This window comes from Spea bombifrons, chromosome 2 (assembly GCF_027358695.1).
Source record: "Spea bombifrons isolate aSpeBom1 chromosome 2, aSpeBom1.2.pri, whole genome shotgun sequence".
Classification (NCBI taxonomy): Eukaryota; Metazoa; Chordata; class Amphibia; order Anura; family Pelobatidae; genus Spea; species Spea bombifrons.
In genome coordinates this window covers 17,709,276-17,734,955 of record NC_071088.1, presented here as the reverse complement: position 1 = coordinate 17,734,955, position 25,680 = coordinate 17,709,276, and the positions used below count along the sequence as shown (strand labels likewise).

Here is a 25,680-nt window from a genome sequence, read left to right as displayed (position 1 = left end):
TATGCCACTCCACTCTACCCCCCACATGCCACTGTGTCTGATACGCCTTATACCCCCTGAAACACCACTCCATCCTCCCCAGACATGCCACCCTGCCCTCCCCACATATGCCACGCCATGCTGCCTCCCACATCTGCCACTCCACGCTGCCTCCCACATCTGCCACTCCACGCTGCCTCCCACATCTGCCACTGTGCCTGATACGCCTTATATCCCGATACCCCACTCCATCCTCCCCAGACATGCCACCCTGCCTCCCAGACATGCCACTTCTCTACCCCCAGAAATGCCACTCTACCCCCAGATATGCCTTATACACCCTGATACACCACTCCGTCCTCCCCAGACATGCCACACTGCCCTCCCCACATATGCCTTATACCCCCAGGATTTAGATTCCCCTAAATTAACCCTAAACTCCCCAATAACCATAACTGCCCCTAAATTAACCCTTAACACCCCCTTAACCACAGCATCCCCTAAATTAACCCTAAAGACCCCATCAACCACAGCATCCCCTAAATTAACCCTAAGCACACCATTAACCACAACTGCCTCAAATTAACCCCAAACACCCCATTAACCACAGCTGCTCCTAAATTAACCCTAAACACCCTATTAACATAACTGCCCCTAAATTAACCCTAAACACCCAATTAACCATAACTGCCCCTAAATTAACCCTAAACACCCCACTAACCATAACTGCCCCTAAATTAACCCCCACCTCCCCTAACTTTCAGTAGCCCAAATATATATATATATATTACATACATATATACACATATATATATATATATATATATATATATACACACACACATACACATTATATATATATATATATATATATATATATATATATATATATATATATATATATATATATACATATACTTACAGTTAGATGAGTGTCACAGCCATGTGGTTCTGGCCTGGAGAAGGAAGGGGCGGGGCCAGTTGTCACAGTGATTACAGGGAGGGGGAGTAAGTAGGAGCTGCTGCTGTGAGACGGTGAGTCAGACTAAACGGATTATATAATGAGGGGGGTTTTTCAGAGCGTTTGCTCTGAAAAAACCCTCATTTTATAATCGATAATAATCGATTCAACTAATCGATAATGAAATTCGTTGCCAACGAATTTCATTATCGATTATTATCGATTTTATCGATTAGTTGTTGCAGCCCTATATTAATGGATCACAGTGTTCTGCTGACCTAAAATTCACAATAATGTTTAGATAGAACAGCCAAAGACAAAGCAGAAAATGTGTTTATGAATGTAATTATGTAAAGACACAACACAAAATACAATACTAATATAATATATGTTAATGTAATAAAAAAAAGACTGTCCGTTTAAACTAAGTAGCATTATATACAAAGACTACATTGCTATCATCCGCCGCTCCCGTACATACCGGGGGTCCACATTTTTACACGTTACCATAGACATCCAACTTTGCATATACTGATACAGAATCTTTTCCTTTCCTGGCTCCTAAACAAAAGTTTCCCTCCAAAATATAATTTAACAGTCACCAGGGAATCGACATAGGGCAAGCTACTTATGTGTTGTCTAAACTCAGTTGAGCTAGTGTCGTACGTTATTGTAGAATACTCTATACCTCGATCCATCTGTCTATTAATCTTTGTTATCTGCTCTATTGGATTGAGAACTACCTTTCTTATAGATTGCATAAAGTGTTCTACTAAACTGACGTTTAATTTTATCCCGTAGGATTCTGAACTGAGCCATTTTGTTTTGGTTGCTGGTGAACCAATAAAAGAGCCTGTTGTGCAACATGGTAAGGAATATATGTGTGTTTTTCCATATTCATTCATTGACATTCATAACCGGAACAACTGAAGTTCCCCTTAGAGCATTTCCCATAGGAACACACCGAAGGTAAAAGTGCTGTGGAGCAGCGGCACACGCCTCTCCTCGGTGGAGGAAGTTTCGGTGCCCAAGGCATGGCTGAGCCTCTGTTGGGTTCATCAGTGAATCCAGCTGCAAGGGGGTAACGCACAGAGAATGCATTGGCAGAGACCAGACACTCCTGCCACACTGATGTTAGGAGTCAGACACTGGGTTAACTAAATAAGCAGCTTTTCTTGGTGAAATAATGCTTGTTACAGTGATCTTTAAAAAAAATAATTTTCTCCTACTATACATCAATACTACAAATGAAGGAGGGCGTTATATAAATATGTATTGCAAAATATACCTATATTGCAGGTAATGGGGTTTATTCACTAAAGCAGGAGTGGTTTCAACTACTTTATAACAAATGGGTGGGTAGCAACACGCTTTGTGGCATACATTTCAATAACTGTCCACTAAACATCAAGCACTTCCTCAAGCTTCGGGTACTTAGTCTGCCAACAAATATTTTACACACAGTCCGGTTTATTGAGTGAAGCTGGCGTTGGAGGTATAGAGTTCTGCTTTCAAACCATTAAATTCACTAGGCAAGAAAGGGTTGAGCTGGCCCTGCTTAGTGCATGTGGTGAGGTTACTCAGTCCTGCTGATTTAACTGTACATTATACAGGGCCATCAAACCTTTTCCTGCAGCCGAACCTAACTGGGGTTGAACCTTAATAATATAAAGTGGAGATGAAAGATGAAACTGCAACTCTCCTACCTGCCAACCTCATCTTTAGTAAAGAAACTTTATTGAGAAGAGGGGCATCTAGCCTACCTGAAGTCACCCACTGGTTGGTTCCATTCATTCAGATTCCTTAAGAAGGGATTATTCTCTGGTTTATCCATACCATGTGGTGTCAAAATGTATTTTTTTGTTCAATTGTCCCTGTTAATTGTTATTTGAGAGAGGCAGTAAATGGCAAAGGTCACAATCCTAGCACAATCTGAAAATAATCCCAGGAGGTGTTATTACTGGCTGTTTATCCAGGGCGCGAGGTTAATAGCAGGCTTCACAGCTGTCTGACATGCTTTTATGTTTAAGGTCACAGTTGTCACAATGACTGGCATCCTAACCTTTCCATAATGTTGTTAAAACACATTCTGAGGAAAGCACGGATTTTACCTAGATCTGTGGCACACCATTCACACTAAAACTCCTGGTGCCGTAAAACACACCACGCATAAAACCTTAAACCATGAACTGTAAACGTTATATACTGAATGAAAACAAGGTATATTTTGATTGTAAGCCGCCCAAAATGCATCTGCACATAGGAACTAACAATGAATTGGGATATGGGAGCAGGAGTCAAATAACGTCTAATTGCGTATGACGGCAGTACACACATACTTATGATGGGGTAAAGGGGATGGAAAACCCCTTCGCCTCTGAGCGGGTAGCAGAGGCTTCTTAATCACTCATCCTCCCGGCAATCCAGCCTTTCCCACAGAAATCTTGTAGCCTCACCATAATTGCAAGGGATTCTTGGTAGGTATATGTAAATAAGGCCAAATATGATCACCTTTTGCCTCTACAATATATCCGCTGTATATGAACGGTTTAATAACCCCCGTGCCACCCTCGTATGAGCACAATAACTCTTCTGTTCCATATGGTACCAGTCCTAACTCAAAACAGAGTTCTACAATAAAGCTTTGTAATGCAGTTAAATGGACAGACATATTAATTGGTTTTATTAATAAGACACTTAAACTACTTACTGTTAACAAACCGAGGAAGGTGACTTCAGTGAACAAACCAACGTCACAAGCCTGGTACAGACACTTTGCCTACCTTGGCCAAGAAATATTTTACTTATTACACACGTGTGGACTTGTGGTTCCAATTCCCCGAATTAGGAATGCATTATAAAGGCTTGCTGTTGGCAAATTTCTCTTCATGGAGGGCTGAATGGGCCCTGCATTACGCATCAATCGGTGAGAAGACTATATATGCTTCATACATGGCCAGTCAAACTATTCTTTTATGGGGTGACTTGACGCAGTAGGAAAGATTTGTGCTGTGACGGTAACACAGTACTAAAGCTCATGTTTGTTCGATGTAAGTATATTACATGTGGCAAAAAACATGTTTTCTTTTTTAATTGCAAGGTCCATTTGTGATGAACACGCAGGAAGAAATATCAAAAACCATTGAAGATTACAACTTTTCGAAAAATGGATTTGAAAATGCTAAAACATGGAAGTCCAAGATTGGAAACAAATGAAGAATCTTAATTTTCTTAATCTTAAAAAACAAGTTTTAAAAAAAATATATATATATATATATATATATATATATATATATATATATATATATATATATATGACTCAAAATATGGTGTCATCATAGACTTATCAGATGCCATTTGTTACCATTAAAATAAGATATAGTAATGAAAACATAATTTCCCATAGATAAGGGTGCCTTACAACCTCTGCAAATCTTATAGGGGTTGCTGTTTACTAGTATTCTGTGTTACAAACTTTTGACATTGCTACATAGTAAAAAAAAATATATATATATATATACATACTATATAGATACATATACATATATTATCATACAGATGGGTATATCCTTTGGGAACCTGTAGACTGTGTTAGACATGGTTGTTCATGTTTTAGATGTTATTTCATTATCATTATTTGCTTTATTTCCGCCATGTATTCTTCTCTCCTCCCTACTACTAAGGGATTTTTTTTATATTATATCTCGTTGATCATGTGCTGTAACCTCTCAAATGCATTACTTTAGTTACTCGCAAAACATATTGTCTTCAGTTGTAATAAAAGCAAAATAAAAATAAACCAAAATTGACTGTCTATATAAAGTTGTAGATTCTGCTTTGAAATAAGAATCTGACTGATCAATGTTGAAATACTTTTCGAGGATTGTTTTTTTTATTCCTTTGAAAATTAACACCTTAGTTTTTTTTTCCAAAGACCTAAAAAAAAAAAAGCCGTGTTTTTTTTTGGTGTCCCTTTTTATTTATGTATTAAAGCTTTCTTGTGAAAATGTCTGACTTGAGACAATAACCATCAGCAGTACGTTGTTTAGTTGAATACCATGAAGCTATTGGTCGTGGTGATCAGCTAAGGACGAGCATGGGAGAGGAGCCAAAGTTTGTCTGGCTTGTCTGCCAAGGTCTGTATCACATTTAAGACACATGCTTTCTTGAAGGTTGTGAAGAGAGTTTGAAAACGGGCTTGGATTGCTACATTTTCCTGCTAAAAATACCAGATTCTCTCACATCACGGAAATAATTCTGTAACTTCTGATGCAGTTTTCGAGCTTATTTCTGGAAGCTGGAGAAAGCATTGACGGCGCTGCAGATACATTCAGTTATAGAATCCCCTTTAACAGTCTATGATCTGGATGTAGGATCTTTTTGCATTATTCTCAAAAAGTACGGAAACCTCTGAAAATCAACAAGCGTCAACCGGACACTAATTTGTTTTTGGAACAGTTATTGGAGTGGAGTTGGCTTTCCATGATACTTCTTAATCACCATGTACATTAAATTAGGCATTTACAGCTGTACCCTCTCCAGTGCATAGTAACTGGTATTACTGGATGTCAATATGGTCAGATTGTGGACTGTGGCAAAACTTTGTGTTTTGTGCTTACATTTCCTTAGCGGATTGGCTTACACTGATAAGGGTATAAAGGTAAGGATATATTATATATTTATACACTTTGGCCTTGTAGTATTATAACACATAATGTAGCGCTTAAACTTTAGTAATTTGGTAACAAATAGTACAACCTGCTTATTTTTGTATTTTATTAATTTCTTTTTAAGTGGGCACTCAGATTTACACTGCATGTTGTTTTATCTTAAATCCACTTGATTTTGGGGTATTTTAAGGTGTAATTCTACATAATTAAATAATTAATATGGGTCTTTAATGTAGCAATTTTACTATAACAACCTGATGATTGATGAGCACGTAATTAATTGAATTAATTGTGTGACAGTGGATAACCTGACTATTAATTTATTGTATTTCATTTTTTTTTGCTTTATTTGCTTAATTTCTTTGGGTTTAATATTAATTTAATATTGGTCCAAGAGCTTAATCAGACAGTAGCAGTAGTAGTAGAAGTAGTAGTAGTAGTAACTAGTAGTAGTATTTTTATCATTATTATTTAAACAGTGTTTCTTACTAAAACTAAAATTGACAGACTAAGATAAACTGATACATTGGTTCAAGAGGGCCCGGCTCACAAGCTTACACTCTAGAGAATAATATAAAATGAATTTAAAAAAAAAAAAAAATAAATAAAAAAAAAAAGAGGCACTATAGAAATATTTCAGAACAGTCACAAAGTATTACATAACTTGCCTGGGTTTCGACAGTATGATGATCCTCTGTTTCAACATTTAATGGCTGACCGCTAGAATTATCTATGATCCTTTTTGTGTTAAGAATTTGCCATTTCCCAATGTTAAGATGATCAGGGAGCCTCGGTGGTTGGGCTAATATTTGCAGCTTTTTTTTGCCATTACTGTAAGTGCTTTATAAATGATGTATTTTGCGCACAAGACTGTTGACAAGTGAAATCTGAGATTGCCTTGAAAGACACACATATTGCAACTACCCTAACATCTGGGACAGTAAACATTCCACACATGAGCATCTGGCCGTCCCACACATTACCAGACACAGTCTGTGCTAATGGAAGACACTTGTGGCTCATTAGAACTTTTTATTTTATTTTTTATACCGCAGAGAATTACAGAATTGTGCGTTACAACTTGTGTAATATTTTATCACCTTATAAGATGCAGACCAGAATTGTATCGTTATTTTGTGTTCCCAGCACCAGCGGAGATCATGCTGTCTTTGGGCTTTTCCTCCACTATTCACTATAAGGAGAGTTGGGGTTTCTACTCCTTCACTCACTATTCAATTACTCAACATTGGCAAGTTTCTCCAGCGTTGGGCAGAGCTGGCCCTAAATAATGTATAACTTAATGTTTGAGGTGTCCTTGATGAATCTCACTGACTTAACTATATGTTCTATATACAAAGCCAGCTAAGCAAATGCCTATTGGGGATGGGCCTTCCCAATTCCATAGTGAAGTCAATGGGGGTTTATTCACTAAAGGGGGTGTTGGTAAGAGAGTTGTGGTTTCAACTCGCTCGTTTCATTATAAAGGGCTAACACCGGCAGGTTTCTTCAGGAAGAAAGGCTGAGCCAGCCCTATATAATGCATCATTTAATAGGTGAGGAGACTTGGAAGAAACCTCACTGATTTAACTATGCATAACATGGGGCAGCCAAGAATTTCGTGGAGCAGTAGCTTGCTGGGTTGAACCCACAAGTGAATAGACCCCAAGGTCTTGAAACTACATCTCTCCTGCAACGTTTCGCGTTAGTGACTAAACCCCTTTAGGTTTAATTCATTAAAATGGACAATCGTATAATTTCTCTGCAAGAAGAGATCAGTTGGCCCTACATTATGGATATTTCAATTGGTAAGGTGGCTCACTGATTAAAATATACATCATACAGGGCTAGCCAAGCTATTCTTGAAGCTGAGGCTCAGTAGGGTTGTCCGTTCCTAATAAAGCAGTGGAGATGAAACCGCAATTTTCCTGCATATGAAACTGCAACTCTCCTGCAGTGAATAAACCCTTTTGTCTTGTTAGTTGTGCGCTAGTAGACAGTGTGGGGTGCTGCCCAATCACTGACCAGAGGCAGTTCCCCCAGCCACTTCTCAGGACCTACCTCTGACAAGTATTCATGTTCCTGGGTGTCCTCTGTGCTGAGTACCAGGACATATCATATCTCAGTGCTCCGTCATGGGGGAAGAGATGCTACAGAAGCTATGCCAGCAAGACACATATATCTCCACCGTAAATGGGCCAGTTACAATGGCGGACTGTGGTCTTCTCAACTCTTGAGCAGTGGTACATTGAAGGGCCTGGGCCAAAATATGCCGCTGTTGGTGGGGACAGAGCGTTCTATTCACTTAATAGGATAGTTCAGCTGTATAATGTTTAGTTAAATCAGTAAGGAGAGTTTTAGGAACTCCCCCACATTACCTATCCGCTTAGGCCTTATTGCATGTGAAGCTCACTGCTTTTGATAATGAAGCGTGATATCAGAGAATTGAAGTTGCCAACTGTCCTGCAAACTCCCTCTTTAGCGAATAGACCCTAAAGCCCGTCTCGTGCTTTGCTATGAACATAATCCCATGTGGTCTGTGGCGTTCATAGGATTGATCATGAAAGAATTATATTTTTTTTATATGATTTAAATTTATATGAATCATCAGTCAGATGACACAAAGTAGTTTATTCACTAAATGAAGAGTTTGCAGGATAGTTTACATAATAATGGCTGTTTTAACAAATTTAGTTTGCTTCATTATAAAGGGTCAAAACTAGCAGGTTCCTCCAGCAAGTCAAACTGGGCTGGTCCTGCATAATGAATAATTCAATGGCTGAGAAGAGATCTTGATGATTTAGCTTTACATTATACAGGGCCAACCAAGCTCTTCCTGCCACAGAAGCTCCCAGGGGTTGGCTCATCACAAAGTATAGTGAAGTGAAGGAGCTAAAACACAACTCTCGCAAACTGCCCAACTTTCCTTTTAGTGAACAGAGCCCAAAAGTGTCCATCATTGGCCATTTCAAATGTTGTTGTGATGTTTCCAGACAGCAGTTGGGGTATCTCACCTCTCCTAAATCCTTCGAGACTAATCAATCTCTAAGCAGCTGCCTAATATGCTTATATGGCCTTAACATGTTTTCCTGGGACTTGTGACATCCACACGACATACAATATCTGTGTTTATAGTATTCTGGTTGTGATCTGGGTATATGTTAATGCCAGTTGGTACTTCAGTCTAGCTTAAATAAAATCCATGGCGCCCCCGCAATTGTATTGATGGTTGAATAGGACTTTAAAGTTTATCACAGCTTCTTTGATGTCCTCTGCACAAATATCTCAAAGTGCTGGATTATTTACGTAGGCTGTAGGTTCACATGTTTTGGCATTAGAGGTGCTCCATCGTGCAAGATTCATGAGCGTTCCTTTATCTTATAATAATATTTAAGTCTTCTCATTGCTTTGTGATAATAGATTCAGAAGTTTCAAGAATGTTGCCATAATTTGTTACACTTGGTTCTCATTTATTTTTTATTTACGCAAGGCAAGCATCTAGTAAAATGACTATATATAAAGTCAATATGCTAACACTTTAATGGACAATACAGAGGTTTTACAGGCATTTTTAAATATCATTTTTTTTTGTCGATGTATCGCAGTCACTGTCCTGTTCCTTCCCGATTGCTCATCTATCCAACATTTATATTTATAGAGTATTATTTCTGCGGCAGACAGTTGAAAGAATAAAGTTGAGAAAACCTTAAAATATGCCATGTTTTGTATTTCCCTTTAGATTGAATGCTTAATGTATTCTCTCCAGTGCATTACTATGATCTATTGGGTGTTAAATGGGCTATTATCTGTACGCTGATAATGATCTCTTTAATCATGGACAGGGTGAGAAAAAATAATGTCAAACTGTGGTGTAAGATGGAAAGTGACTGGAATCAGTAGGTTTAACATAAACTTCATGCTTATAAAACATCTTGGCAATTTAAAAAAACAAAACATCTGTAATTAGCTGGTCCGAGTCGTTCAAATAACACACAGAAAACATCAATTCTCCACCGGTTGAAATTCACGCAGAATCAATGGATTGTGGTGCAACTCCCTGTTGACTTTTTGTTCAAGACAATGGCCAATATAAAACATGATGAACATAAATAATGTAACTGCAATAGGATAATAAATGTAGACCTAAATAATGTGTTTTAGATAAAATATCTGCATGGGCAGGGTAGAATATCAGTCAGTAGTGCAAACTTTTGCCTTTTGTTATGCCAATCTAGAAAAAAGATGTTAAGCTTTTGATGTCAAATGTTAATTCTTGTTATGGGATTGTCTAAAATGCGCACAGCGTGAATAGAATGAGACAGTGGCTGATGAGACCAATATGAAATAATAGTCCTTGGAAGTGTGGACGGGGATATGGGATTAGTGGAGCCAAAAAAGTGCACACAGATAAAGGGTGTGAACAAAATGTGATTACAGAAACTCATAATCTGACATAAAATCACAATCTTGGTTCAATCCATTTCTCCTGGAGCCGAAGATTTTGATTCAAATTCCTCATCAATTTCCCTCACTGATTGGCCCTTTTGGGTGAAGAATTCCCAAAGATAAGGTGCAAATGTGTTGCGTTGCCTTATATTTCAGTGGGTTTCTTCTATTAATAGTTGTGATTATGCCATCATCAGTGATGCTAGTTGTGATGTATTGAAGGTTGAAGTACTTGGTGGCGTAATCTGTGTAATAACAGCTGGGTGACACAGGTTACATTTGTTGTGGAAATACAAACAGCTATAAGACATGTCTCTCCTGTAGTCTAGGCCTATAAGAAAGGTTAATATATATTATGTGACGTGTGTGTCTCTATAGTTGTTCCAGTTATTTGCAGGAAATGGTTTTCATTGAAGGTGAAGTCATTATGTTTGAGGATTTATCAGTTGTAGTATAGTGTTGTAAGGGAAATGCTCCAAGGCTCCAAGATAGATATTTCCGGAAAGTGCCTTTACAATCCTGGTGTAGAGGGAAGTGACATCTATAGTCGTCTCATGTTAAATATCACTAGTTTGACATGAATTACCGCATGCCACACGGTAATGTGAAACAAGCATAACTACCAAAGGCAACTTTATATGACTGTTATACCCAATAAACTGTTCATGGTTATAATTCTTCCCATCACTGGTATGAAGCACTGAATGGAGCATTGTTTCGAGAGATTTCTGAAAGCACAGACTAACCTCTTGTTAGCTTTATGATGTTGGCAAATCCTTAAGATATCTTATGTTATTACCAAGAAGAATCTTTCACCCAGTGAATGGGTGAACAGTCTGCAACGTGATACATTACTGGCCTCTTTGGCATGTGAGAAGTTAAATAGATGACATGCTTCATGGCACATTTTTTCTCTAACTACTTTCCTCAAGTAAATGGTGTTATTCCAGGAATACAATTATAAAGGTCATGTGAGACATCTTAACATTTCAAATGGTTTTCAGCTTTCCTAATGTAGAACATGTCAATACATCGATAGAAAAACGTAAATTCATAAAGGGATTTAACAAGGTACAGAAGGGAGGTCTACAAACCACAGGGCCCTGGTGTGAATATTGCCCCAGGCCCCCCAACTTTACCAACCTACCTGATTGGATGAGCTGGACACTGCCCTTCAGGGAAGGGCTTGCACCTTTTGGCCAAAACCACACACTCAAACTCAAATTTATACACTTATGCTCATGCTAGTACACACATGTTAACATGCACACTTACATATAACACTCGTTTACACACACAGACATATGCAAACACACATTTAGACATACACTCATCCTAACACACACACATGCTCACATGTTAAAGTTAGGACAGTCTCAAATATTCTATACTCTGCCCTTGGGGTTTTATGCCCGGGTGCATCATTTGCCATTTGGCTTTGTAACGATTGGATGAGGAGGATGGCGGAGTGAGCCAGGCAAACAGGAACCAGGAGCAGCCAGGAGAGCTGGAACCGAGAATCAGGTCTGGTAACCAGTAAAGCATGAAGCCGAATCAAATCCAGAAGAGTAGTCAAACAAGCCGAGTCAATACCAACAATCAGAGAACAGGAGCCAAATCAGAAAACAGGAGCAAAGTCAGCCAGGTCAAACGAAGAAATAGTCAAAGCAACTCGCACAGGAAAACACCAACCAAGGGTGACCCAGAAGAGGAAGTCCAGGTTTAAATAGGGAAAGGTGGAGATCACCCGAGGTTATAAGAACACGTTACAGATGTGTGCTACCTGTTTGCCTCGTGGTCGGCCTTTTAATAACTTGGGGTGTATCCCATCAGGCCCATTCAACTTATTTGTCAGCCCATTGACAGCTGAAGTAGAGCCGCCTCCTATCAAAATGACTTTTTTTTCCTAACTGAGGTCTACTTTATCTTCTACACATCTCCATTCTTTCATTTCTTAATATTAGACAAGACACAGGGACGTCTTGATATCGTCTGTTGTGTTACACAGAAGTCAAACAGCTTGTTTCTTTCTTGGAATACACAGATGAAGTGTTGTTAAAGTAGCACATGAGACAGGCACATTATTGTTATGTGATATCAAACATCTTAAAGAAATATCATGAAGACTGTAGGCTCTAGCAATGAAGGATTTCATCGCCTTATGAGTGAGTGTTTATATTTGGACGGCCACCAATTGTAGAATTTGCCTTTCTGAATAATATTATGTAATAGTTTGGCTTTTAATAAACATTACATAATGGCTTAATGATCAGTGCAGATGGGTAGAACGTTCGAAAGAGAAGTGGATTAGCAAGAACACAAGAAGCTGGCTTAAAGGGGAAGTCTCATTAAAAAAAACCCAATTCCTTTAATGCACATAATGGCTGTGAGGTCCCCTTAGATGTATGTGATATTTCCCTTGCAAATACATGGGGAGGAGGGTGTGCAGAATTTCCCCATATTCATTTACCCATTTGTCCACCTTTGGCTATTTTCTGTGCTGGAGATGTGTTTGGTTGAACTTTTTTTTAATTTTATTTTGTTCCAGTATTCTTCCTTTCTCTTAACCTCTTGCTTGTGTGATGGGATACTTTCCTCTACAGGCTTTCATTAGTCATTGTCAGTATCAGGGTAATTAAGACTGAGCAGTGGCGTATCCAGCTTTCATATTTCATATATTTATATTAGCCCCTGCTGCTAATATATATTACTATTACCCCCTGTTGACAATATATAGCATGCAATCCCTCCCCCCACTACCACACAAAAAAATGTTGTATGTGCAGAGTCAGTGCAGTCTACCCTCTTTCTGACCCTACCGTGACATTGAGAGGTCCTCCCCCCGGTAATCATCCCTAGAGTCCCTTTGTCCCCTCATTCACTAAACCATACCGCTCTTTTACTTACTCCCTGTAGTTCAGGTATAGATGAAATAAATAACAGATGTAAACAGCACTTGCATGTATAGATCAACTGAATAAGACATACAAACTCTGTATTTGCAGGTATACATAAATAATGTATGGAAACATAGCATAGCAGATATAGACCAACAGAATAACACAAAAACCCATTGCAGGTATAAATCAATTGGAATAGGTAGAAGATAAAAGGTATAGATAAAACTCACTAAATTACAGGCATAGATCACAGGTTGCACACCCCAAAGGCCAGCCCTGGCAATCACTTTGCCAACATAGAACCTGACCAGCACCCAAATTACACACATAGGACTTGTTATCATTGTCCCCAAACAGCCCAGCATGAGTCAACTTTGTCCCTAAACAGCCTGCCCTGTGCCATCTTTGTCCCACAAACACGCTACCTGTGCCACCTTGGTCCCCAAGGCTTAAACACCATGCTTGCGCCATTTTTGCCTTTGCACAAATCAATTATACATCTATGATACACACAAACACTTTTAAAGTCACTCACTTTCACTTATTCACACTTTCATTCACACAATCATTTATTCTTACTCTTTCACACAAATTATTTACACATACTCATTAATGCATTCTCACAAATGCATTCATTATCTCACTCATTCACACAATTCATCCACACAGTAATTCATACTCTCACTCATTCACACAATTCAGCCACACATTAATTTATTAATTCTCTCATTCATTTTAATTTATTTCAATATAGTTTAATATATATATATATATATATATATTAATACCCTCCTTTCTCACTATCTACCCCTCTCCCCTTTTCTCACAACCCCCTATCCCTCTTCTCACTACCTACCCCCTCTCTCCCTTCTCACTATCTATCCCCTCTCTCCCTTCTCACTAGTAGTAAAAGGTTAATGTGATGGCTGTAGTACTACAAAACTGACTAATAGTACTGTCAGGACACGTGGGCAGATCTGGGGACTGTTCATCATATACCTAATATGTACCTGTCTCATCTGTGAATAGAAGAGTTTAGGAAAGTAAAATGGTGGCCCTGATTGCTATTAACTAACAATACTAACACACTGGTGGCATAGGGCCTGAAAGCCAGGTGTCTGTAAAATGGGGTTCAGTGTACCAAATCAGACACACTAGCATTCACCAGAAGATGCTATATGAAAACATCAGCATAATTACCTAGTGCTATCTATGAATAATATAAAAAATAATAATAATAATGATAAATCAAAGGTAGTCAATGTGCACCCTCCTGGTTGTTGTTGAACTGCATCTCCTACCATTCAGCTGGTCAAAACAAGGGAATAACCTTAGTTGTGATTCAAGTCAAGCCACTATTGTGACCATGATTATCTTAGCAGACTTGGGTATGAGACAGTAGCATAGCTCTCCTCCATAGTTGCTAGATGCATATACTTATTATTATTCTACGACATTCTCAGTTATCATTTCTAAAATATCAAAGATGAGGTTACTTAAGATTAAATATTTCTGTTAATTTACAGGATACCTGTTTAATGATAATATCAGCACCATGGACAGGGTGTGATATAAGGACTAGTAGCTTAGACAGCCCATTGTCGTGATATGCATACCTGTACTTGATCGATTGCTATGAGAAGCTATGTACCGCTGCTCTTTCATAACACAAATTCACCAATATGGAAGAAAGCGTTGTCCTGGTTCCCTGAGTTTCTTGAAGGAGCTGCCATGAGGTTCCCTCTTATGTTAACGATAATGCAATAAGTGCATGTAACAATCTAGAAATTGGTCTGCCCTGTCTACATCTGTTGAACATCTTACTCGTTTTCCATGTCAGTGAGTATGTTCTCCATCACTTCAATAATGTTTGCCTCGTTTACCCACAGGGAGCACCACAGAATGATTTAGAGCTGAAAATCAGATCAGCTGCCAATCTTGAGGAGCTTCTTCATATCACTCACCCTACAGAATTAAAGCTGTGGCGATGCAGGTCGAAACTCAGATCCTACATAAACACAGACTCCAGGTCAACACCTCAGCGTTTCACCAGATTTGCAGCTGCTTTCTATGACATTGAAATTCTAAAAGGTAGGGAATACATGGCATGTATAATAATGTGTAGACAGGCATGTGATACGTCTCTAAGGGGAGTAATCTTGGGCTTGTACATTTACTGCACTTGTGCCAGACCTCATCACTTTTACTAGAAATGAAAAAGTGGAATCTGGCCGGTGGACAGCAGGGACCTTCTCTAGTGTTTTTGAGTTACCTTAAAGCATTTTCCAGTCTCACACCCTCTTCCCTGATAAAACAAGTATGCCTTTGCTGTATAATACACCATGGGTGGTTCCTTAATGGCATCTTCTTCTGCAAACAGTAATAGAGTTATCCCTAGTATCATTAATAGAACTTTATAAGTTTACCAATTATCACATAGTTCAAGTTTAAAAAAAATATGGTGCATAACAATGCCTATTAAATATATTGCAATTTATTTACTTATACCGGTAATTAGATGTGTTGTAGTGAACGGTAGCATTGGGTTATTCATAATACATGGCTAATTTACTGAAAGAAATGAAGCCCTTACCTTTAGGAGAAGCTGCAGCTCAGTGGTCCAGTTTTCAAATTACTGACAAACCCCCCTGAAGAGGAATCCCTCCCAACATCTAAAGGGACCGCTCAGCAATCACACGCATTTAATTGAAAACAATGTCTGCTATGTCCCTTTAAACAATGCTTTGTGCATGGCCAGCATTACTCGTTATCACCCTGTGACCCGGCATAAGGAATGTTTCAACTCACCTTAATTTACCAACAACTTTTGGTTTACTAAATAAACCCCAGTGTGACATCAGAAACATCTATTTCTGTTCAAGTTAAAATACTGCTATCTCTCAAGTAAAGGGGTTTTCCGAAATCACTTAATTTTCTCAGATGTTCTAATGCTTGGTTTAAAAAAATAATTCCATTCCCTAGAATACAAACAATCTAAGCGAATGAGACGATATCTAGCATGAGAACCACATAGTGATAGATTGTAACCATCGTGAGAACCGTGGATGTTTGATCTAAACAGCTATGTGAATAATGATGTCTGCTGATAATGTGAGTTATGAGAGACATAGTGTGACCGCATGCCAAATGTTTTCACATGCTAAACTAATGTAAACCAAGACTATACTCAACAAAAAGGTTGGAGTGGATTAGACTTATCTAAATTAATTAAGGAGAAACTTCAAAAGCATAGTATAGTGACACTTTATGCACGTCATGTAACATTGCCACTTATAATTTAAGAATATGTTCAATGTTTTTATGCAGAAATTTAGTGGCTCATACTTCTCAACAGCCCCAGTTTTCAGCAGCGGGGATGGTGGACAAGTTGGAGAGATCCTCAGATCTCCCCTGACCAGCCCAGGCAGCCCAGGCCTCCATTGTAACCCCCGTTGCCTCTAAAGCTACGCGATGCTAGGTGTCTCTTCAGTTATGGCGGATGGGTGGGTGGCTATACCTCTCTTGCCATGAAATACATAGATTAGATAGATTTGGACTTACCTGTCCAAAAAATAAAATGTTCAACAACAGAAAATAGTTTCAAAAACGGATCATTTGTAAATAAAGACTGCATTTTTTTAATATAAGTAGGTGAAGGACATAATAATGGAGAATTCATCATGCGCTCCCACATTGGGAACTCTGCCAAACTTTCAAATTATTGAATCTAACCCAAATACTGCTAGTGCTCCCTAATCTGAAATGAATTAAATTAATAATAAATTAAATTGACACTTAATTATCTCTTTATATCGCTGCCTCCCCTGGTGACTCAAGCAACTCCCTGCTGTCTCTGCTACATTTGCATGTTGTAAGACCAAAAGTCTATGAGCATGAATTAGGTTCCGGATTCAAAAATGATATCATACAAAAGAAAACATTATAATAAACTATTACCCTATCACGATATTACCCTTTGAATAAAATATACCTTAATATAGTGATTATGATATTTTACTACTAAATGATCAAACTGATCCAGTGTGTACTGATTTTGGACCCTATTATGTGTGTGTATATTTGTGTGTGTGTGTATATATATATATATATATATATATATATATATATATATATAAAACAATAAATTATATATATATATATATATATATATATATACACATACACACACGCTATCAGACTGTAAAATCCTTGAACTGTTACTCTGGCCTGGTAGTGGTGCCAACACACTTCATAAAACATGGAGCTCATTTTGTTTTGAGTTCTAGATGCTCGCGTGCTCACGTTGGCCATTTATGGCAGACGCTCATCCAGGCTTTTCTTTTTTAGTTTAATTGCTTTCGTTTTACAATGCATTTTTTGCTGGGATAACTTCCATATTTGAGCAATTTATTGGAAAAGAAATCAACATGACCTCACAGGGTTTTTTTTGTCTATCACATTTATCCTAAAATGTTTTAGAATGTAAGACTCATTTATTCTGGAAAAGTGTAATACAATGTGGATCAAACCCCCTTTGTAATTAAAGTTTATGACGCAAGTCTAGGAGAGACACTTTATATTTGGGAAACATATGGCTACCTTCCTCTATCTATAGCATTATAATGTTTGATCTACAGAACGACGCCAAACCATTACAATGTTGTTATATGGCAGCATGTGCCTCGTGTACAAAACTAGGTTTTCTTAGAACTTAAAGTTGTAATGGTAGTTACTGAGCCACTGAAAAACATAGTTACACTTGACACACCCCTAGGCACATGTACAGTATAGTTCCCAAGTGTCCCTCAGTTGATGTCCCTCTTTTCTTTGAGCAAGTGGAAGGCTGGCAATGGAAGAATCATGGTGGGGCAATTGGCCCTGGACAGCCCTGATATGAACATATTGGCCCACTACCAAAAGCATCTTCATGGGTATTGTTTCCATTTGAATTATTAGGATAGGATAACCGGGTATATAAGAAATTTATATATATAAAGATGGAGGCCAAACACACAGGTACTCCTTGTGTGTCTTTATTGAAACATATTAACTGCTTCTCTTCCTGTTCAGGGGGAAGGAGGCGATAACAACATAAACTTTATTTATACTTATCTTAACCATACAATTGTATCACATAGGCTATAGCACTGTGAGAGCACTTTCAGATTATATCTCAACAGGTATTAATTCCACATAATGTCACGTGCGTCTCTAGAGGTACAAGGACTAAAGGCAGCATTGCCCCTGGACTGAGTCCTTTTTGTGCTTTTTTGTATGTGTTTCCTATGCAGTCTCTTTTGGTGTATATATATATATATATTTTTAATACGGGATCAAGTATCCAAATAAAGGACATATTTATTAACTGTGTGCCGGTGTTTCTATCCTTGTTCGGTCTCAGACTTGGAGTGGATGCTCCCTCGCGCTTCAGCACCCTTGAGAGACTGTTTTGTCTGCCTTGTAATCTATAAATATATGGTCTGAGCTGGCGTTTCATTTGTTCTGCTAGAATGGTAGTAGTCGCTTGGCCTATCTTATTGTCGCTGCATTGAATAAACATTCTACATGTTTATTATTACATGGAACAGCTAGTGAATAAATACTTGAAGGTGTTTTATACCTTTTATTAGGCGTGTTACTAACAGAAGTCCAAAACAGGTGAATATTTTTTTTGAAAAATGTTCTTAGAATGTCTTCTTATAATATTCCATAAGCTTAAAGAAATAGGATTTCTCTGAACAGGTCTCTGAATTAGAGTTGTCCAATATCCAGCCTCTTTTATTTTATAATATTGAAATTATGCCTTCATTTATTTTGGTTTTAATGTAACGCCCATAACTACTCTCTGTCTCACTCTATACGAATCCTGTGAATCAATGTACAGCGCTACAGAATATGATGGTGCTATTTAGAAATAATAATATAAGATGACTTTCTTTGGGGCATGTTGCAAGTTGAGACCATTTTTTACCCTGCAGTAATTGATGAGGAGTGGCAGAAGACTCAGTGCATGCCCAGGGAAACCTGCGTGGATGTTGGAAAAGACCTTGGCACATCCACCAGTACTTTCTACAAACCCCCCTGTGTCTCAGTGTATAGATGTGGAGGATGCTGCAATGAAGAGGGAGCCACCTGTGTTAATACCAGCACGTCTTACGTATTAAAAACGGTAAGTGGAATACCTTTCCGTTAAGGTCCAAATGGTAACAATCATCGCAGTATCCATCACGTATCCCGTTGATGTCCTGGAGTGGCGCAAGCTTCCATGTGATGTAATATGTATCATTTTAAAAATAATTTGATCTGAAATCTGAATTCTTTCTAGTAACTTCTCAAATATGTAGTATGAAAAAAATGTCTAACTTTTCGCCTTTTGCAAAATTGTGAATCAGGTGGTGGTTCCAGAGAAACCAATAAAGGAATGAATATATGTACAGCTTGGCAAGCCCCCCCCCCCCCAGAAACACTCGAGCCCTAGGCAGATGGCTAGGTTGCCAGGTGGATGATCCAGCTCTGTATATTCCCAGACCTGGGAATATATATATATATATATATATATATAATCTTTGTAAATTAAAATAGACCAGACTAGATATGCCCTGCAGTCATATTTTAATCTACCCAGGAAAGAATTCTGGTTTTGAATCATTGTATTATGTTTCCAGGTAAATTATTATTATGTATAAAACTTGGAGCTATATATCAACCGTCAATACAAAATTATTATCTAAAATTGACTTTAATATAAAAATAATAATAAACATATATCTTATGTCTCCTAAATCAACAATATTTGATTTAGTAAATATATTTCACAGTAAATATTTCCCTCTTTTGAACCATGACAATCCATATGTAATAAAAGTAATCTAAATAATATAAATTGATTGTTTCCTTCTTTAGCTTTTCCAAATTTCAGTTCCATTGACACAAGCTCCAGAACCTACAATTCTCAGAATTGCCAATCACACAAGCTGCAAATGCATTTCAGGTTCTTCCCGCCACCCATACGCCATTATAAGAAGATCTCTTCCCTATCCAGAGTACGGGTAACAATTTTTTAATATCTTCTTGTTCATTCACATTTTGTTTATTGCATATAGTATGAAGTACATTAAATCAATCAATGCTTTTTCCAAGAGTTACATTTTATCAACATAATTCTCAGAAAAAAACTGCCTTAGTATCTAGTCTTCATTATAAATGTTGTGCCCTGCATTTATTGCCATTTTATCTTGTACATAACTATATATATATATATATGTGTGTGTGTGTATATATCTGTCTATATAGATAGATAGATAGATAGATAGATATCGATATAGATAGATAAATATAGATAGATACACACATATATAAGGCATGTCATGGATATTCCAGCTTGTCAGGGGGCATAGACTATGGAAAAGAATGCAATTGTTTCCCCTGATGATACATTCCATTCTATGTCTGTGCATGAAGAGAAACAAGCTGTTGACCGCATGTCTGACTAACAAGGGGTTTCATACAACACAGAACATTAATACTGAGTGTTTCACATTATCAAGTTCAGCTCTGTCCAGCTGGATGTCTGCTGTTTGAGTATTGTGTATTGCCCAAGATAATATTTCTATGCTCATGTCAAATCCTAGTACTCATCTACCAACACAATGAAGACCATAAATAATGTCATTCCCTCAATACCCAGGGATGGGTTACAGCTCTGTGAAGACCAAGGCAGGGCTACCCTTATGATTTATGGGGTCCAGGGCAATAAATATGTATAGGGCCCCTACCACTTTTCTCACACTCTACTAGAGCCTTCTCTCTCCTCCTGCTCTCCCTCATGGGCTCTGAAAGTCTGAGAGCTGTGGAGTGCTGGGATGAGACATCACACTTCTGCTCAGAGGGCCTAGAAGAGGCCTTAAGAGAAAGACCAAAAGGGCAGGAGAGAAAGAAAGACTGCGCTAGTTGCAAGATGGAGTGCTAAAGGTGGTACTGATGGGTGATTGCTGATAGATACTGTGGGACCTGAAGTGAGGTCCCTACTTGCCCTGCCTAAGGGTGGTCCTGGACCAAGGTGCTAAATTAGGAACCTTTCTTTCCTACACTCAATTGCTGGTATGTGAATAAAAGAGTTAAAATTGATTTTATAAATAATGTATATTTATGCAAACACAGTTCCAATGCTAAATCACGCTTGGTTACTTTCCTGGAGAATACATACAATATGGCCTGTGTTTATCAACCTTGCCAATTTGGGACTAAATAGTTTAAACATTTTGGCCCATTTGGATCTTATATTTCATCCATTATTGGAATAAACCGTACATCTGAGAATTTTTACAATATTATACAAATGAGATGCTTGTTTTTCCTAAACTAGTTGGAGATCAAACAAAATCCATATCTCTTACTTTAATCAGTGTTCACTTGAATAATCCAAATTACACAGTTTTTCGCTGATCTCCATTCTTTCCACTTCTCTTATCTCCTATTTGCTTCCTCTGACCCGAAAAGTCTTTTTAATAATAAAACGTCAAGAATCCAATTAAATCATTTCTCTATGTTCAGAAGCACAAATATGTCTAAATAGGAAATTCTCTCAATAAATATGTTTAGAATTGAGACACTCTCCCAGAAAACACATATGCTAAATATTTGTCCAAAGTAACAGAACCATGTGTGTCTAATGTTGTGTTACAAAATAAGCAATAGTGTCTTGCTTAAAAGCAGGCATAGCGTCTGCATTCCTGAACACATATGTCTGTAACGTGAAACACCAAGGGGGTAGCTGTTTTGCATCCTAAAGTCCTGAGGTTTCATGAAGTAAACATCAATTTGAGTCCAATACATTTTACATTGTATTTTGCAAGGAGCCATGGTGGACAATGGTATGCACGCAACGGAAAATGAAGGATTTTATTTATTTTTTTCCAAATTAAATTTTATTAATTTTGGAAAGTGAGACATTGCAATTTTCCACATTAGTTTAAAAAAATACAGCGTTGGTCTGCTGTTTAATAAAGAGAACATTCCCCAAGACAGGGAACTAGGAAAGAAATCAACAGAAAAAAGGCAAAGAAAACAGCCAGATATGTATACTAATCAAAGAACTCAAAGAAATATGTATGGCATACCACCTATACTCATTTCCATAACATTGTGCATATAGACCGGGTCAGCCACCTCTCCTACATACTTATCTCTCCCCAACCTTCCCATCTCCATGACAAAGGGGGCACCTGCCCACAAAGCCACAAATCGCATCCCCAGACCTCTGAGAGCACACTTCTATAAAATAGCATTTTGGCAATATTTACAGAGAGGATAATTCCTTACTTCTCATCTAAGGGGTCCAAACCTTAGAATATTGTGTGGGAGATGGGATGACCAATGGGGTATTTCCTCCCATGACTCTATGGCCCTTCATGATCAGAAGAACCTTCACAGGTTCGGGGGGAGTAGCCACCTTTAATTTATGGCATGATTCGGTTTATATCGGAATAACCGGGCCTGCTTCTGATGTTATGTTTACTTATTTGTTTTTTGGTACTAAACAACCGATGCTAATATTTTCAGTACTTATCAAATTGGCCTATATTAATATTATCTACTGCTACCACTATTAATAATAATAATAATAATAATAGTAATCCTTTTGCTTGTTTTTTGCAGCTGCTCTCAAGAGAATAGGCTTTGTTCTAGCGGATGGCAGTGGGATAGTACCCAATGTGAATGTGTGCTAGAAAAGGAGTCAGTAGCCTACAGAAGAAGGGAAGGTATCTGTAAATAAATAAATATCATTAGCCAAGTAATGAACACTTACTCAACACTACCCACCCCTCGACACCAATACAAATATTAGACAAGAATCTGAAGAACACCCCAACAAATTGACTTTGCCATGAAATATTAGTCTCTGGCAGAGCCATAACTAAGTCTGATTGGGTCCAGATTGGAGATCCTGCCCAATGCTGACATTACATCCACTTTTGGAGGCCAAAGGGAGTCCGGGGTCATTGCTACTTGTGGCTGAAGTGTGCCCCTCACCTTGCGGTGATGGAAGTTTTGGCCTGGCTTTCTGGTTCTGCTTCTCTTTTTTCTGAGGATCCTTTTTAAGATGTATTTTTATTTTCTGCGTAGAGTTGGCTATATGCGGAGAGCATATGGAGTTTGAAGATAGCTGTGAATGTGTTTGTCGTCGTTCGTGTCCTGACAACTACATTCTCAACGCTGAAAATTGCAGCTGTGAGTGCAAAGAGAATGTGGATAGCTGTTCCCAGAAAAAGAAAATATTCCATCCTAAAACCTGCAGGTAGGAGCTCTGGAATAATAGGGATGTCCAGGAGCTGAATATGCAGGCTTATTCTTTTGAGATCTAGATTATATTCTATTTAACAAAACGTGTAAAATGTAAAACTATATATATTGTACAATTCCTTGTAATTTTCTTTCTCACAGTTGTGAAGACGAGTGTCCTTTCCCAATCAAAGTCTGCCCATTTGGGAAGCAAGTGTGTGCCAAACATTTCCGCTGTCCAAAAGAGAAAAGGGGATCACATTCATCTACAATACGGGAAAACCCCTGAACAGTCCCTCTGGAAAACCCCCAACGGTCCCTTTCCAAAATGACGCAGTTCTCCAATGATGTACTCAAACATTTAAATATACAATTAAAAGGACACCAGAAGTTTTGCTGAATTCATATATTAACCTTCTCAGTGTCAGTGGTTATGAACACATTGATTGTGTGCTTACATGGTGCACTGCACTTTGGGCATCAAAATTCAATGGCATTAAATGGGCTGTGGTCATGGACAATGTTTGGGGAAAAGAAGATTCCCAGTTTTCAATATGAACTAATGTGGAATATTCTATCACACTTTTTGGTTCGCATGGGTGTGAGGCAGTAGCATATGTACTGGACTTTAAATAAAGACATATGAAGACTTATGGATACACACATTATGAACTGAATTATTCTACACATTTTAAATAATTCATCTATGTTAAACCAAGAACACAAAAAAGAACATTGAGTACAAATAAAAGCAGATGCTCAAAACTTTACCAGCTTGTTCCATCGAAAAGAACCATTAATACTACCTGTCAAGACCCGATATGCAACAACTGTGGCCTGTGTGCAACCCTGAAGACCTGGGCTCAAAATCAGTGCTCTACAAAATCATGAAATTAAAGTCATTTATACAAATACACAGCGACGTAGTGCTCTGCTGTCAGATATCAGGGTTGCTACCATGGCACTTGCTTAAAGCAACCATAAAGCATTGGAGATATAAAGGCTCACGAAAGTAAGCCATGACATTGTCTTGTGGTGCCAAGGTTGATGTGGTGTAAACACTGTAAGGTGGAAGTGAATTTTTTCCTGTTGGCGATTGGAATAAATATTTCATTAGTATTACAAAGGTAGATGAGTTTCTCATAATGCAGTTGAATGAAGCAGCAAGTTGCGAAACTGGATGGAGGCTATAGCTATTGGCTACTGTGTTAAATGAAATGGGTAGTGCCATGTGGTGGGAATGGCTTTAGGTTTTGGTAATATTGGAGTTGCCTGTTTTTTTGTTTTCAGAAAGCCACACATTTGATGGGAAATCACCAGGCTTTTCCCCAGATCCTCCAGAAATCAGAGCTGATCACTGGGTCTCCGGGGCAGAGTTTGATCTTCGGGTGGGAAGAGGTGGCATTAGGCTCCTCCCACCCAGATTCTAGTTACTCCTCACCCCATATAAGTCCATTAAAGGCTAGCCCCACCTCTTTACTCAGCCACACCTCTTTCCTGCCTATTATAAGGAGCAAAAGAGTGGAACTTAGCAATCACACCAAGTATTTCTTTCCACTGACAACAGTCTTCAGTAGGTAAGATTTGTCTACTTGGCATCTATAGAGGTTGTATATAAAGAGCATTCCTGGAGTCGTGTAAAAGTGATGTAATAACCACACCTTTCTTCTGATCTTTTCGGGATCATCTTTATAAATATGTTGCAATGCATTAATAATTTAATGCCACTTTATATCAGAATCAAATAACATTAAAGGGTTTCCAGATACAACAGTTTTAACCTGTGGATTTAATTATACGTTATGAGTTCCTCCTGTGAGCTAGCATGGGCAGATAGTGGATTAAGTGACCTTCAAGAAATCAAATTAATTTAGATACATAATATTTAGGACCATTACGTTTTTCTTACAGTAGACATGCACCGAGACCGGTCCTCCATAGTGCAGACTGAAGTGAGTTAAAATTGGAGTTCTCCAACAAATCACTTTCTGGCAATGAACATATATCGATCAATAGCCGCAATAATTATACCGGTACTTTATTCATATCAAGGGTATTATTGTTAGCTACTCACCGATAAATGTACTGCATTTTCATGATGCGTTCTCTGTAAAGTTCATTTTAAGGGATGGTCCAATGCACCCACCACCAAATAATGTTTAATAATGTAATTTGTGCATTAATATGTATTCTTTACCTTCAGACTGAAAGGCTACAACTCACCATTGCCTCTACTATCTCAGTTTAAGCTGCCAATCGCTTTAAGCTGCCAATCACTGGTAGGAAAGTGGTCCTTTTCAAATCAAATCAAAAAGAGATGTTTTTCCAAGATAAATGTATTTTGGAATAATAAGATATGTCATGTAAATTATGTATGAATTATGAGTTCCATGCAAGGTGATATGTAGCATCTTAAAAATCTGAGAAATATTTGAAAAATAATATT

The 25,680-nt window shown here is 38.0% G+C and overlaps 2 protein-coding genes and 1 long non-coding RNA gene across 9 annotated transcripts in view; 2 read left to right on the top strand and 1 right to left on the bottom strand.

Moving 5' to 3' along the window:
• Positions 1-4,208, top strand: part of PIR (pirin) — a 31,383-nt gene extending 27,175 nt beyond the window's left edge. For all 5 annotated transcript variants that reach the window (XM_053456961.1, XM_053456963.1, XM_053456959.1 and 2 more), the window contains exons 10-11: positions 1,742-1,808; positions 4,041-4,208. In XM_053456961.1, the coding sequence (XP_053312936.1) occupies positions 1,742-1,808; positions 4,041-4,156 (183 nt within the window). In that variant the 3' untranslated portion in view covers positions 4,157-4,208. The remainder of the gene's footprint in view (positions 1-1,741; positions 1,809-4,040) is intronic.
• LOC128474605 (uncharacterized) overlaps positions 1-25,680 on the bottom strand; it is a 208,478-nt gene that overhangs the window by 130,797 nt on the left and 52,001 nt on the right. The gene's annotated exons all lie outside the window — the stretch shown is intronic.
• On the top strand, positions 5,343-24,462 carry VEGFD (vascular endothelial growth factor D). Of its 2 annotated transcripts, none has more exons than XM_053456955.1 (7): positions 5,343-5,600; positions 14,843-15,044; positions 18,932-19,122; positions 19,857-20,002; positions 22,611-22,714; positions 23,079-23,250; positions 23,397-24,462. In XM_053456955.1, exons 1-7 carry the CDS (start codon positions 5,514-5,516, stop codon positions 23,521-23,523), a joined length of 1,029 nt encoding a protein of 342 aa, XP_053312930.1. In that variant the 5' UTR covers positions 5,343-5,513; the 3' UTR covers positions 23,524-24,462. The 2 variants fall into 2 exon arrangements, with proteins under 2 accessions (XP_053312930.1, XP_053312931.1); XM_053456956.1 differs by having other exon boundaries at positions 5,344-5,600; positions 19,857-19,996.